The sequence below is a fragment of the Rhodotorula graminis genome (genome assembly GCF_001329695.1).
Source record: "Rhodotorula graminis WP1 unplaced genomic scaffold RHOBAscaffold_4, whole genome shotgun sequence".
Classification (NCBI taxonomy): Eukaryota; Fungi; Basidiomycota; class Microbotryomycetes; order Sporidiobolales; family Sporidiobolaceae; genus Rhodotorula; species Rhodotorula graminis.
Genome location: NW_017264931.1, coordinates 1,390,772 through 1,404,055, shown reverse-complemented (window position 1 = coordinate 1,404,055; position 13,284 = coordinate 1,390,772). Strand labels below are relative to the sequence as shown.

The following is a 13,284-nucleotide window of genomic DNA, read 5'->3' as shown; positions in this document are numbered from 1 at the left end:
GCGGTCGGCGGTCGTGCCTTGGCGGCCGAGCCGGGGCTAGCCAACAGCTCTCGAGCACGACCGCGTGGGCCTGCAACGCGTGCAGTCCTTTGCTTCGCTCCTCCACCCACTCAGCCACTTGCTCCATGTCCGCCCCGACCGAGAACGCCGCCTTCGAGGCGGCAACGCCCGATGAACTCGCCGTGTTCCAAGCGCTCTCTGAGCGCGAGAAGATGGTCCAGGGCCTTGCGTGCGTCTCACAACCTCTCGTGTGGCATCTCTCGAGGGCCCAAACTGACCCTTTGCGCTCCACAGATACCTGGCGCTCGAGGACAAGGTGCGCCGCCGCGCAGCCGGTCGGAGGAGCTTCGTCTCGCAGGACCGCGGCACTGACACCGTCGTTCCACCTCGCAGGGCCTCACGAAGGACCGACTTAGGGCCCGTACGCTGTGCCAGGTGCGCTCCCGGTGGGAGCGAGCGTCGAGAATTCGAGCGAGGCGCTGACCTCCTCGTCCTTCACGTCACGCAGCAATACAACGTGCGTCGGCTCTCTTTCTCTATCCCGGCAGGCGTGAGCATGCCCTGACGCTTCCCCGCAGACGCACCCGTTCACCGAGTGGCGCGACGACCTCCAACTCGCGGAATTCTACGGCCCCGACTCTCGCCTGCAGAACCTCGCCGACCTCTTTCGACTGCCGCTCGCCGAGGTCGGCAGGATCGGCATCGAGCCGCCGCTGTACGTCGACTACGGGTACAACATCGAGTTCAAGGGAGAGTGCGTCTTCCTTTCTCCCTCGGGGAGGGTTCTTGGCCGGAATCCGCCGACTCTGCCTCGCCCACACATGCTCACCCTCTGCTCGCCTGCGACAGCTTCTACGCCAACTTTGGCTGCGTCTTCCTCGACTGCGCCAAGATCTCGTTCGGCAAGGGCGTCCTCCTCGGTCCGGCCGTCCACATCTACTGCGCGACGCACTCGATCCTCGTCGACGAGCGGGTCGCAGGCTACGAGCGGGCCTACCCTGTCGAGGTGAGCTGGAACCCTTCCTCTCCTTCGCGCCTGGCCGTGCGAGGGCCCTCGAGCGACGTTGGGAGATGCAGGGCTCGAGCGCTGACCTTGCCGGCGCCTTTCCTCCTCCTCTTCCTCTCTCCCTATCTCGCGCGACGCAGATTGGCGACAACACCTGGATCGGTGGCGGCGTCAAGATCATCGGCCCTGCCAAAATCGGTGCCAGTGCGTCCTCGAGCCTCCTCTCCTGAGCCCGACTCGCGCCAACCCTCTCCTCGCGCAGACTGCACCATCGCCGCCGGCAGCGTCGTCAAGGGCGACTTTCCCGACAACGTCGTCATCGGCGGCATGCCTGCTCGCGTCCTCAAGTACCTCGACGAGCCGACGGGCCCGATTGATCCGACCAACCGCCGCCTCGTGGTCCCTCTTCCTGGCGCCAAAAGCGCAGCCAAGAACGACAAGGTCGGGTTCTAGCTGTAGCAGGAGCTCTGAGGGAGTGCAATAGACACTGTGAGCCGGTCGAGACGCAGCTGGGCGACTTGTGCGCCGCGCCGTGCGAGAGTTGGCGCAAGCAGCGCGCTCGAGCGAGCGCGCGAGGAGGAGCAACGTGGAGCAAGCGTGTGCTACACGCGCAGCTTGGGGCAGCAGTGACGTGCAGGACGAGCTAGGCGCGCTCGACGCAGCTTCGCAGCCTGCACAGTTGCCGTCGGTGGACGACAAGCTGAGGCAGAGCCACTTGAGGATTGCTGAGGAGGCTCGCAGCTGCGCGCCCGGCGGGCGAAGGGGGAGAGACGTGAGGGCCGGCAGGTCGCGCACAGAGCCGGAGCAGCACAGCATGGCCGCGTCGAGAGCGAGGAGCGAGAGATGGAGGTCCGAAACCGCGAGACGAGGAGGAGGAGGAGCACGGCACCCTCGCTCTCGTCCATCCCAAGCTCCCGCCAGGTCGAGCCAGCCCGGCGTGCATCCAGCCCGCCAGGAGCACACACGCGCACCCGCCCACCAAGCCGCCCTCGCCTTGCCGCGGCCCGTCACGCTCCCCTCCCCCGCCCCGCGACCTCACCTCCAGCTCGACCTCGCCCACGCGCCGCCATGTCGGACAAGACGCCCTGCTTCACCCTCGTGGCCGACGAGGGTGACCTCGGCTACCAGACCCAGGACCTGCGCGCTGCCCTCGAGAAGGGCTCGGACGACCTCAAGCTCGACACGTTGCGCCGCATCATCGTCTCGACCCTCAATGGCCAGCCGCAGGTGCGTGTCGTGCTCTCTTGGACTGGGTCTACTCGCCGAGCGCGCCCTTGTGGCCCCTAGAGCCGTGGGAGACGAGCGACTGACGCGACTTGGCTCTGCTCCCCCTCCTCGCCCCACCGGCCGTGCCACAGCCTGCGCTCCTCATGCCCATCATCCAGTTCGTCCTCCCGAGCAAGAGCAAGCAGATCAAGAAGCTCCTCCAGTGCGTCTACTCGCCTCTCTCCTCTCCTCAGTCGCCCCGACCTGACTTCCCTCCTCCCCGCCGTGCAGGTTCTACTGGGAGATCTGCCCCAAGCATGACGAGAACGGCAAGCTCAAGCAGGAGATGATCCTCGTCTGGTGCGTCCCGCCTCTCTCAAGCCTGCACCATGCGAGCATCGCGCTGACCCGCTCCCCTTGCAGCAACGCCATCCGCAACGACCTCGTCCGTCCACCTCTTTCGCCCCGCCCGCGAGCCTGCCCTGACCTTGCCCCTCTTCCCTGCAGCAACACCCGAACGAGTACATTCGCGGCGCAACCCTGCGCTTCCTCCAGAAGATCCGCGAGCCCGAGCTCCTCGAGCCCTTGATCCCGACCTGCCGCTCGTGCCTCGAGCACCGCCACAGCTACGTCCGCAAGAACGCCGTCATGGCCATCTTCCAGATCTACAAGAACTTCGAGTTCCTCATCCCCGACGCGCCAGAGCTCATCCAGACGTTCATGGCCGCCGTGCGTCCCTCCCCCTCCCTTCCTCCCTTGCCGTCCTCGCCCGCCGAGGGTGCGCCCACTCACCTCGCCCTTGTGTCCGCAACAGGAGTCCGACACGACCTCGCTGCGCAACGCGTTCACGATGCTGCAGGCCGTCGCGCCCAGTCGCGCCGTCGAGTACTTCCTCAGCGTCTACGACCAGGTGCCGCAGCTCGACGAGATGATGCAGCTCAGCGTCATCGAGCTCATCCGCAAGGAGAGCAAGGCCGGCGGCAGCGGTGCGACCGAGGGTGCCCTCAAGGTGCGTCCCATCTCTCCACGTCTCGCCCCGCTCAGCGGCCACCTCACTGACCCTCCCGACTCGCGCGCGCAGGCCCGGTACATCAAGTGCATCTTCGAGCTCCTCAACTCGGGCAGCCACTCGGTCAAGTACGAGGCGGCAGCGACCCTCACGACGCTCACGCAGAACCCGGCCGCCGTCAAGGGTGCGTCCTCGCCGTCTTTCTCCGGCCCGAACCTTTGCCCCGACCTGACCCTTTTCCTCCCACGCACACAGCCGCAGCCGCCTGCCTGATCTCGCTCGTCGTGTCGGAGCCGTCGAACAACGTCAAGATGATCGTCCTCACCCGTGTCGCCGCCTTGCACGCCAAGCACGAGCACGTCCTCGACGAGCTCGTCATGGACATCCTGCGCGTCGTCACCTCGCCCGACATGGACGTGCGCAAGAAGGCGCTCGACATCGCAATGGACATGGTCAGCGGCCGCAACGTCGACGACGTCGTCACGTTCCTCAAGAAGGAGCTCACGCGCACGCTCGACCCGTCGTTCGAGAAGGCGGCCGAGTATCGCGCCCTCCTCATCCAGACGATCCACACGTGCGCCATCCGCCACAGCGAGGTCGCATCCTCGGTCGTGCACGTCCTCATGGACTTCCTCGGCGACGCGACCAACACGAACGCCGTCGACGTGATTGCGTTCGTGCGCGAGGTCGTCGAGAAGTTCCCCGAGCTGCGCAGCGGCATCGTCGGCAAGCTCCTCGACACGTTCCCCGACATCAAGAGCGGCAAGGTGTTCCGGGGCGCCATGTGGATCATCGGCGAGTACGCCGCGAGCGCCGACGAGGTGCACGCCGCGCTGCGCCAAGTGCGCGCCGTCGTCGGCGAGGTGCCCATCCTCGCGAGCGAGCAGCGCCTGCTCGACCGCGCCGAGCAGGAGGCGGCCGGCGCCGAGCCCGACCTCGTCAACGGCGACTCGGCCCTCGTGCACAAGCCCGTCGCGACCAGCTCGACCCGGGTCCTCGCCGACGGCACGTACGCGACCGAGACCGTCTTCAGCTCGTCGAGCACGACGGCCGCCGCGAGCCTCGAGGCCGTCAAGGCGGCGGCCAAGCCGCCTCTGCGCGCCCTCATCCTCGGCGGCGACTTTTACACGGCGACGGTCCTCGCGGCGACCCTGACCAAGCTCGTCATGCGGTTCAAGGAGCTCGTGTCGCACGAGGGTGGGGCGGCGAGGAGTGTCAACGAGTTGCGGGCTGAGGTGCGTCTCTCTCTCTCCTTTCGTCCTCGCCAGGCGAAAGGCGGATCCTGACTCTGCCTCTCTCTCTCCCTTCCTCTCGCAGTGCATGCTCATCATGACGTCGATCATCCGGGTCGGCCAGTCGCACTTTGCGACCGTGCCCATCGACGAGGACGCGTCCGAGCGCATCATGGCGTGCCTGCAGTCGCTCGCCGAGCTCGACTCGGCAACGGGCTCGTCCGAGCGCGCTCGCGCCGTCGAGGCCATCTTCCTCCACGACACGCAGGCGGCGTACGCGTCCATGGTCGCGCACGAGGAGAGCAAGGCGCTCGAGAAGAAGCGGCGCGCCGACAAGGCGAGCGCCGTCCAGGCCGACGACCTCATCTCGTTCCGCCAGCTCGCCAAGAAGCCCGCCGGCGCCGACACGGACGAGTACGAGGTCGACCTCGTCGCGGCGACGGGCGCCGAGGCGGCCGCAAAGGACGACTTTGTCAGCAAGCTGCAGCGCGTCGTCCAGCTCACCGGCTTCAGCGACCCGGTCTACGCCGAGGCGTACGTGCACGTGCAAGGGTTCGACATCCTCCTCGACGTCCTCATCGTCAACCAGACGGCCGAGACGCTCCAGAACCTCACGTGCGAGTTTGCGACCCTGGGCGACCTGCGCCTCCTCGAGCGACCTGTGCCCTACACGCTCGGCCCGCAGAGCTTCCAGAGCGTCAAGGCGACCATCAAGGTGCGCCCTCTTTCCTCTATATCGTCGTCGTCGGCCTGAGCCCTGACCCTCCTTTCCTCGCGCAGGTGTCGTCGACCGAGACGGGCGTCATCTTTGGCAACATCTTCTACGACAGCGAGCGGGCGACCGACAGCCACTGCGTCGTCCTCAACGACATCCACATCGACATCCTCGACTATATCACGCCCGGCCACTGCAACGAGGCGCAGGTGCGTCCTCGTCTCGCGCTCGGACCTCCTCCCTCTCGACGACACTGACCGCTCTCTCCTGCCCTCGATGCAGTTCCGAAGCATGTGGACCGAGTTCGAGTGGGAGAACAAGGTCAACGTCAACACCAACATCGACAGCCTGCGAGCTTGTTCGTCATCCTTTCGCTCGTCGTCGTCGTCGTCGCCTTGTCCTCCCCGCCCGGCCCTGACCTCGCCCTCTTTGCGCGTCTCGCAGACCTCCAGCACATCATGTCGTCGACCAACATGGCTTGCCTCACGCCCGACGCCGCCCTCGAGGGCGACTGCGGCTTCCTCAGCGCCAACCTGTACGCGCGGTCCCTCTTCGGCGAGGACGCGCTCGCCAACCTGTCGATCGAGAAGCTCGCCGACGGCACGCTCCAGGGCCACGTGCGCATCCGCAGCAAGACGCAGGGCATCGCGTTGAGCTTGGGCGACAGGATCACCGTCAGCCAGAAGCAGGCGGCCTGAGCGGCTCGGGAGTGGCGGGTAGATGGAGCGGTGGTGGGGTCGTCCGTGTATACCTCTCGTTGCAGTACTCTCTTTGGCATCACCGGCAGCGACGCACGTCGGCGAGAGCGAGAGCGAGAGCGTGCGACAGTATCGACTTGGTCTCGCTGGCGCGTGCGCCGACCGCCTTCTCGGACCTGTCCGGCTCACCGTATGCGCCCTCGCCTCGCGGGCTCGCCCTGCGCGACGCTGTGCGGTCACGTCGTCGGCCCTTTCGAGCGCGACGTGCTCGGCCGTCAGGTCAGGCGCGAGGCGGACCAAGACGATCGTGCGCCAGAGGCTCGAACGCTTGAGCGGAAGTTGCCAGCTCCGTTCGAAAGTGAGCCCTCGCGCGCTCTATAGGACAGCGGACTAGGCCTTTGCGCACGAGCAGAGGCTCGCAGAGAGGCTGCATCAGACGGGCTCGAGCTGTCGAGCGCAGCTGAATTTGCCTGCCGTTGTCGTCCTCGGCGGCGCGAGGCGTCGCTACCTCCTCGCATCGTCGAGCCCGCTCGGCAGCTTGATCTTGCCTTCTCATCATGGAAGACGTCTGCAGCGAGCGTCGTTTTGCTCTGGCCCTTCTGCGCGAAGCGCTCTGACCCCGAGTCGACCTTCTCAGTCGACCTTCTCAAGTCGAGTCGAGCGGTCGCCTCGTCGCTAGTGGTCTTCTCGCTTGTCGTGCACGCCTGCACTTACTCCAGAGTGCTTCAGCAGGCTACCAGAGCCAGGTTACAGCGACTTGCGCGGTCGCGCAGGCGTGCTCCCTTGTCAAGTCTCGGTCCGGTCGGAGAGCCTCGTAGCCGCTTCACCTCGTTTCCCGGGCGCCGGTCAGGGGCAAAAAGCTGCCGTTCGCGCATCGGAGAGTGCCTCGTACGCGTCCGCGGCAAAAGAACGTCCTCGGACAGGTTTGAACTGTCGACCTCCCGATGGGCGACTGAAGTAGAGCTAACAGTCGGACGCTCTGACCAACTGAGCTACGAAGACTTGCTTAGACAGCCGCGCGGCTTGTGCATAGATCACTATTGCAGCAAGAAAGCTCCTCGTTCGTCGAAACGACTGTCTCCCTGCGCGCCTCGGCTTTCACTTGGCTTCCTGGCTATGTTCGCTGTGGCCTCTCTCAGCTCTCTCGAACGGCCCCTGGCAATCCACAGAGAACGAGCCTCGCGGTCCGCGCCTCAAGCTCGCTCAGTGCACGCGCCCTCGCACGGAATCTTGATTCAAACTGGCGGCGCCAACTACGTCGGCCCTCCTCTGATTGGCTCCCGCCCCAGCCTCGTTCCAAGCTTGCGTCCGCTCGTCCTCAACGAAGCGCAGCTGTGCCCTCAGTCGTGCCGGCGTGACGCTAGCTGGCATGCGTTTCGGGCATGCGCCTGTGCGAGAAGCCGAGCGCGGCCGAAGCGCGTCGTCTCCCCCAAGCTTCTCTCGCTCAACAGCTGCAGCATCGACGTTCGCTCGACCCGTCGCACTCTCCCTCTCTCACAGACCATTGTAGACACAGAGAGAAAGCTTGCATGACACTACGACGGCTGCGACGCGTCAAAGTCGACCCACTCGGCCCACTGCCCAAAGTCCTCGTCGGCCGCCGTTTCCTCCTCGAGCGCGCCGAGCTGAGAGATCGAGACGGTCGGGGCATCGATAAACCCGCTCGACGAGCCAGGCGACATGGGGAGAAAGCCCTGGAACGTCGAGACGGACGCGGACATGCGGTTCTGCGGCGAGGAAAAGTGCGAGTCAGGACCAGTTTCCGACGAGGCGTGATGACGAGCGAGACTGGACGCACGACGCGGTCCTCGCCAAGTATGCGCGCAAAGACGGCCTGGCGGTCCTCGCTCGAGAGGGCGTAGAAGTCGCCGGCCGAGCAGACGGCGAGGATGGCGCAGGCGGCAAGCTCGTTGACGTCGGCGAGGTTGAGGAGCGAGACCTCGTCCTGTGACAGGAGGGGCCGCATGAGTTCTCGGATGTCGAGGAGAAGGAAAGGAGGCAGGACGCACAGGCGCCGGGTCGTCCGAGAGCCATGCTCGCCCGCCCCACAGCTCGAGCACTGGCAGTCCCTCCTCCGCCATCGCCGCCTCGTCCTTCTCGCGCAGGTAGTCGGCCCACCGCCTGACGAGCATCGCCGAGTGCCCTGCTACCTTCGACAGCGCGACCTCGACACCGTGTCGCCCGCCTGCGAGCTTGACCAACCCGCTCGCGAGCTGCTGCAGCGCGGCGAGCACCGGCGGCGTGAAGCTGTACCGCTTGACGCCGCCGACGCGCTGAACGGCCTCCTCGAGGACGACGAGGAGCCGGTCGAAGCGTGCGGCGAGGCGCCCGACCGTCGTCATGACCGACTCGAGCCGCGTCAGCGGGCCGACCATGGGCTCGTCGGCCCGGTCGACGTTGCTGACGAGGGCGTCGAGGCCGAGGAAGAGGATGGCAGAGCGAGGGTCGACGATGAGGTGGGGCTCGAGGATGCGGTGCGGGTCGGACGGGAAGCGCGAGGCGCGGTGGACGGGGAGGAAGGATTGGCGCTGAAGGGCGGCGAGGTGCGGGCGCATCTGGAGAAGGGTATCGAAGGCGACGACGCGCAGCGGCTCGTGCCTCGGTGATGTAGGGGGCCCGACAGGCTCGGAGAGGAAGGGCGGCAGGGTGAAAGGGATGCCGCCGGGAGGAGGCGACGAGTGCGCGCTTGGCGGTGCAGGCTTGTCGACGATCGTCGCCGCCGCATGAGCCGCAGGAAGCTCGCGCTCGACTGGCGCGACGACGGGCCGGCCCCGCATCGTGAGGAAGCGGTCGAGGGCGGCTGCGCTCGACCAGGCCGGGCCGCTCGACTCGGCCTTCTCAAGTCGAGCGACGGGCTCTTCCTCGCTCGTCGCCGTCGCCGACGCCGCCAGGGCGTGCTCGAGAGGCATGTCGACCGCCTCGACGTCGACGAGCTCGACGACGCGCTCGTCAGGCGACGACCCGGCGCTCAGGCGCTGTCCGGGCGGCGACGATGGTGACGAGGCGGGCGGAAAGATGAAGCCAAAGTCGCTCGAGCTGCTGTCGGGTGGCGCCGGGATAGAGCTCGACTGGATGGGCGAGCGGCGGTGAGCCGAGATGGCGGCGGCGGGACCGGGTGGCGAGGCTGACGGGAGGTCGTCGATGACGGGTGGCGGTGCCGCGTAGCCGAGCTCGACGAGGGCGCCGCTCTGGAGCGCGTGATCGTCTGTCGGGAGCGGGTTGGCCGAGTAGCTCGTCTCGGGGGCGTCGCGGTTGTCGAGACTTGCGGCGCTGGGCGGGCTGACGACCTTGGACACCGGCTGCTCGACCTCGACGGGAACACGCGGGACGAGCTCCTCATCGTCACCGTCCTCGACGTCCTTGAGGAGGGCGAGGATGGCCGTGATGCTCTCCTGCTCGTCCTCCTCGCCGACAGCGGCCGTCTCGTCCCGCATCTCGGTCTCCCTCGCCTCTGTCGCGCCCTCGAGCTCGGCGTCGTCGTCGTCGACCTCGACGTCGTCGTCGCCGCCGATCAGGACGTCTTTGAGCGTCTCGCCCGCCGGGAGCGTCCAGGCTCGCCAGCTCAGGTCGAGCGTGAGCGCACGCAGGCCGGGCAAGGGCGCGAGCGCCCAGGATGACGAGGACGCGTTGGCTGCGGCGAAGGACGACAGGGTGGGCGCGATCGAGGCGAGGAGGCAGTCGTGTGGCGAGGAAAGCTTGGGCGCTGCGGGAGAGAGGCGTCAGTCACCGCCTGAGTGATGATCATGAGGTGGGGACGCACGCTTGATGCGCCTTGCGACCGACGCGCCGTGAACTTGCTCGTCGAGGTCGCCAAAGGTGTCGTCCGACGGGAAGATTGGGAAGGTCGTCGACGCCGGGCGAGCAGGTTGGGCGAACGGGCCGTCCTCGAGGTCGCTCGGCTCGAGCTGGTCGGTCTCGGGGTCGTCGTCCTGGAGGAGCTGTACGAGTCGCGAGCTGCAGAAAGGAGGACTGTCAATTCCCTCGTCACAGGCCGAGTCGAGGGAGAAAAAGAAGGCGTACACGTCGAGTTGAGGTGCCGCAGGGAGCGCCGCTTGCGAAAGTCGGTGGAAAAGCGGTGGATCTGCAAGCTCTGGGACTATTCAGGGGCGCTCGTTCCGAGAGACAGTGAAAGAGAGGACGCACCAAGTTCGAGAGCACGTCGTGCGTCAAGCTTGCCCGGCGAGCTGGACCAGATTGGCGGCGGCGGACCCAAGTGAACGGGCTCGAGCGACGATACCGGCGGCGACGAGAGGCCCTCTGCGTCACGAGTCGGGACGTCAGGACGAGTCTTGAGGGGCGACAGGTGGATCGAGAGAAAGGTGGGGCGCACCCTCCTTGTTCCACTGCTCCTGCGAAATGCCGGCGCCGCGAGGCGACGACGGGTAGTCGCTGCGCTCCGAGGGCAACAGCCCGCCGAACGGGTCCTTGACGAGCGCTTCAGGGTCGAGTGCAGGGAGGGAGGAACGAGGAAAGATTGGCGGAGAGCCGAGACGAGGAATCTGGTCGAGAAAAGAGTGAGCGCGCGTTTGACGAGGGGGAAAGGTGGACCACGGACGCACCGAGGATGCAGGAACACGCGCAAGCTCCTCGAGCCAGGCTTGCTCGTCCTCGCACAGGTACTCTTCGAGCTGGGCCCGGCTCGTGTACGCCGAGCGGATGCGCTTGACGTCGGCGAACTGGTCGGCCGTGACGGACAGCTTGAGGTCGCTGCGGGCAAGGCCGAGTGTTAGCTCGGACGGTCTAGGAAGAGGCGACAGAGGACGTACAACGCGTCGTCGAGGTCGGGAACAGTCTCGATGGCGGTGAGCGCCTCGTCGGGCTCGGGAAGAAGGTTGGTCGGCGGCGAGCCGAAGAGCGAGGCGACGGTCGAGCGCGGGTGAAAGGCGGTCGTGCGGTCGGTCCATGCGCGTTGGCGCACACGGGGCAGGATGATGTCGTCGCCGAGGCGGGCAGGGAAGGTGTACGGCGCTGGGAAGAGAGCGAGTGAGTCGTCGGCTCGAGGACGACACGGGGAGCCAGGCGAGCTGAGGCGCACCTGGTAGACCCTCGACGCCCTCGCCCTCCTCCTTGACGTGCTTGACCGCCTCGACCCAGTCCTTGCGCGACCGCTTGAGCTCGTCGGCCTGCGCCCGCGTCATCTCCCACAGCTCGTCGCGCCGACGCTCGTCGTCCCACTCCTTGACGCGCCGCGCGTCCCAGAAGTCGATTTTGCGCTCGTCGTGGCCGATGACGAAGGGCGTGAGCGGTCGTGAGGGCGAGGGGAGGAGCAGGGCTGGGAGCGAGGCGAGGATGGGCGAGGAGGGCGGGACGAGCTGGACGGCGAGGGAGCGGACGTGGGTGCGGATGGCGTGCTGCTGCGTGGCGTCCATGGCGCGTCGAGTGCAAGACCGGTGCGCTCGAGCGAGGCGGCGAGACGAGGTTGGTGGCGAGAGGGGAAGAAGGCGACGAGGTTGAGAAGGTCGAGTCGAGGTGGGCCTCTCTCGGGGCTGCGTGCCAGCTAGCTGCACTGCAACGTCCTCGAGCTATCTACAGGAGTGTCCACCTCGGTCAGGGGCCCGTCACCATCTCGTCCCGCTCGTCCTCTCCCGCTGTGCTCGCCTCCGGATCCAGCGGCGCCTCGACCCTCGGACTGCTCGCCCTCACGAACCGCTCCCGCAAGCTCGCCCCCTTCTCAGGCCCGTCCTCCCCTCCTGCTCCCTCGGCCTCGGCCACCTCGGCCGGCGGCGCGAGCGTCGTCGCGCTGCTCAACGCGACAGGCTCCATCGTCTCGGACCCGCCGCTGCCCGGATCCACCTCGTCGACGAGCCCGCCCGTCGGCGTCGCCGTCGCCGGCCCTTGACCCTGCAGAGGTTTTGGCGGCGAGCTCTGCGGATTGGGCGCCGACGCGAGCGCGGCCGCGTTGGTCGAGGGGAGCGAGACGGTCGGCGGTCGAGGCGAGGTGGCCGGTGGAGGCGAGCCGAGGTGGAACGATTCGACGTCGCCGTTCTCGGACATGGCCTTGGACGATGACGACGAGGCAGGTGCGTTTGAGTCGCCTTTTCGCAGCCACGGGATGGGGCTGAGGAGGGGGACGACCTGCGGCGACGAGCGCGGGCTGGGCGAGGAGGGTGACGGGGTCGGGCGGCGAGTGGCGATAGGTGACAGGGATGAGGTATGCGCAGGAGGGTGGATGACGCCCTGGCGGATGACGCCGAGCGACGTGTCGAGCGTGACGGCCGAGGTCGACGCAAAATGGTCGGCGCCGTCGTCCTCGTCGAACGCTGTCCGCTCGGACGTGACGCTCAGGACGCGGCTCACGGCTCGCAGGTACTTGGGCAGCGAGGTGTACTGCCGCCGAGGGTAGAGGGCGAGCTCGCACAGGCGCTGGATCGTGAAGGGAGGGCTGCGAGGGGGCAGAGAGGTCAGGGTCGGCGAGCCTTGCTCGAGCGAGACGTGGGGCGCACCTGCTGAACGAGTCGAGGGTGTCGTAGGCTCGTGCTCGTGCGTGCATGGCGTCGTCTGGCGGCAAGGGCCAGGGTGGGCCCATGGCGAGGAAGCTCGAGATGGCCTGGGTGCGCGGACGAGGTCAGCGACGACCTTGGGGCAGGAATGAAGGGAGAGCGGTGCGCACCTCGGCGAGCTTGTACTTGATCATCTCCTTGAGGATGGACCAGTCGGCACTGCGGCGCGCGGGCGAGGGAGGGTCAGGTCGCTTGATCGGGTGCGGCGAGGCGAGGTGAGGCGAGAGGGACGCACTCGACGACGTTGGTGGACGCGGTCTGCTCGAGGAGCTCCTCGAATACGCTCTGCCACTCGAAGCCGCTGGCGAGCTGTGGCTTTGGGACGGCATCTGCTGTCGAGGCGAGAGTGAGATCGGGTTGCTCGTCGGGGCGCGAGAGGAGGACGAGGACGACGACGCACAGCCGTTGGACGCCTTGTGGGGCATGACAGGGCAGTGTGCTGCTCTACTGGACGCGTCCTTGCTGCGCCTGGTCGCTGTCGAGGTCGTGTGCGTGGACAAGGAGCTCGCCGGCGGTTGTTGTCCTTGACCTCGACAAGTCGACGAGCTGCACCGCCCTGTGCTGGTCCAGTGCCTCGCTCGAAGTGCTCTAGCTGGACGTACGCGCTGTGCCGAGCGCGTCCACCGCCGCGCTCGCTGCTGCTGCCTCTCCTCCTCGTTCTCCGGCCCAGCTCGTCATCGGCCTCTCTACCTCACCACGGGGCGAGAGCTGTGCTCCTCGTGAAGGCGCAGGACGGGTGCGCACACCCACGGCGGCCGCTGCAGCCTCAAAAACCTGAGATGCGCCTCGTCTCGGCGCACGCCTCCAGCCCGCTCGCCGACGTCCGCCTCGGCGACGGCGCGCCTCGCTCATCTCGAGCTCCTCGTCTGCTTCTCGCATCTGCTTGCCGGCTGCTCGAGCTACGAGGCCAGCGAGTGT

General features: G+C 67.1%; 4 protein-coding genes and 1 non-coding gene across 5 annotated transcripts; 2 read left to right on the top strand and 3 right to left on the bottom strand.

Annotated features, from left to right (window-relative positions):
- The first annotated feature begins 63 nt into the window (after positions 1-63).
- RHOBADRAFT_66239 (uncharacterized protein) lies at positions 64-1,513 on the top strand. Its single transcript, XM_018418905.1, has 8 exons — positions 64-229; positions 295-316; positions 394-435; positions 509-517; positions 579-754; positions 850-1,006; positions 1,147-1,210; positions 1,269-1,513. Exons 1-8 carry the CDS (start codon positions 126-128, stop codon positions 1,457-1,459), a joined length of 765 nt encoding a protein of 254 aa, XP_018272668.1. The 5' UTR covers positions 64-125; the 3' UTR covers positions 1,460-1,513.
- Positions 1,514-2,074: 561 nt separating this feature from the next.
- On the top strand, positions 2,075-5,950 carry RHOBADRAFT_35272 (uncharacterized protein; the record flags this gene model as incomplete). Its single annotated transcript, XM_018413264.1, has 12 exons — positions 2,075-2,233; positions 2,365-2,435; positions 2,504-2,572; positions 2,636-2,657; positions 2,720-2,941; positions 3,027-3,221; positions 3,294-3,405; positions 3,477-4,456; positions 4,539-5,168; positions 5,234-5,377; positions 5,451-5,526; positions 5,613-5,950. The coding sequence occupies 12 exons, from the start codon at positions 2,075-2,077 to the stop codon at positions 5,864-5,866; spliced, it is 2,934 nt and encodes a 977-aa protein (XP_018272667.1). The 3' UTR covers positions 5,867-5,950.
- Positions 5,951-6,776: 826 nt separating this feature from the next.
- RHOBADRAFT_t30 lies at positions 6,777-6,868 on the bottom strand. The gene has a single exon. It is a non-coding gene; the product is annotated as a tRNA-Asn (tRNA).
- A 533-nt stretch (positions 6,869-7,401) lies between these two features.
- Positions 7,402-11,235, bottom strand: RHOBADRAFT_42961 (uncharacterized protein; the record flags this gene model as incomplete). Its single annotated transcript, XM_018414142.1, has 10 exons — positions 7,402-7,593; positions 7,665-7,811; positions 7,876-9,569; positions 9,627-9,820; positions 9,887-9,947; positions 10,010-10,123; positions 10,197-10,365; positions 10,426-10,573; positions 10,633-10,834; positions 10,902-11,235. The coding sequence occupies 10 exons, from the start codon at positions 11,233-11,235 to the stop codon at positions 7,402-7,404; spliced, it is 3,255 nt and encodes a 1,084-aa protein (XP_018272666.1).
- A 118-nt stretch (positions 11,236-11,353) lies between these two features.
- On the bottom strand, positions 11,354-12,843 carry RHOBADRAFT_52598 (uncharacterized protein). Its single transcript, XM_018416419.1, has 5 exons — positions 12,767-12,843; positions 12,602-12,695; positions 12,477-12,525; positions 12,310-12,413; positions 11,354-12,248 (listed from the first exon to the last, which is right to left on the bottom strand). Exons 1-5 carry the CDS (start codon positions 12,789-12,791, stop codon positions 11,414-11,416), a joined length of 1,107 nt encoding a protein of 368 aa, XP_018272665.1. The 5' UTR covers positions 12,792-12,843; the 3' UTR covers positions 11,354-11,413.
- Between the last annotated feature and the right edge of the window lie 441 nt (positions 12,844-13,284).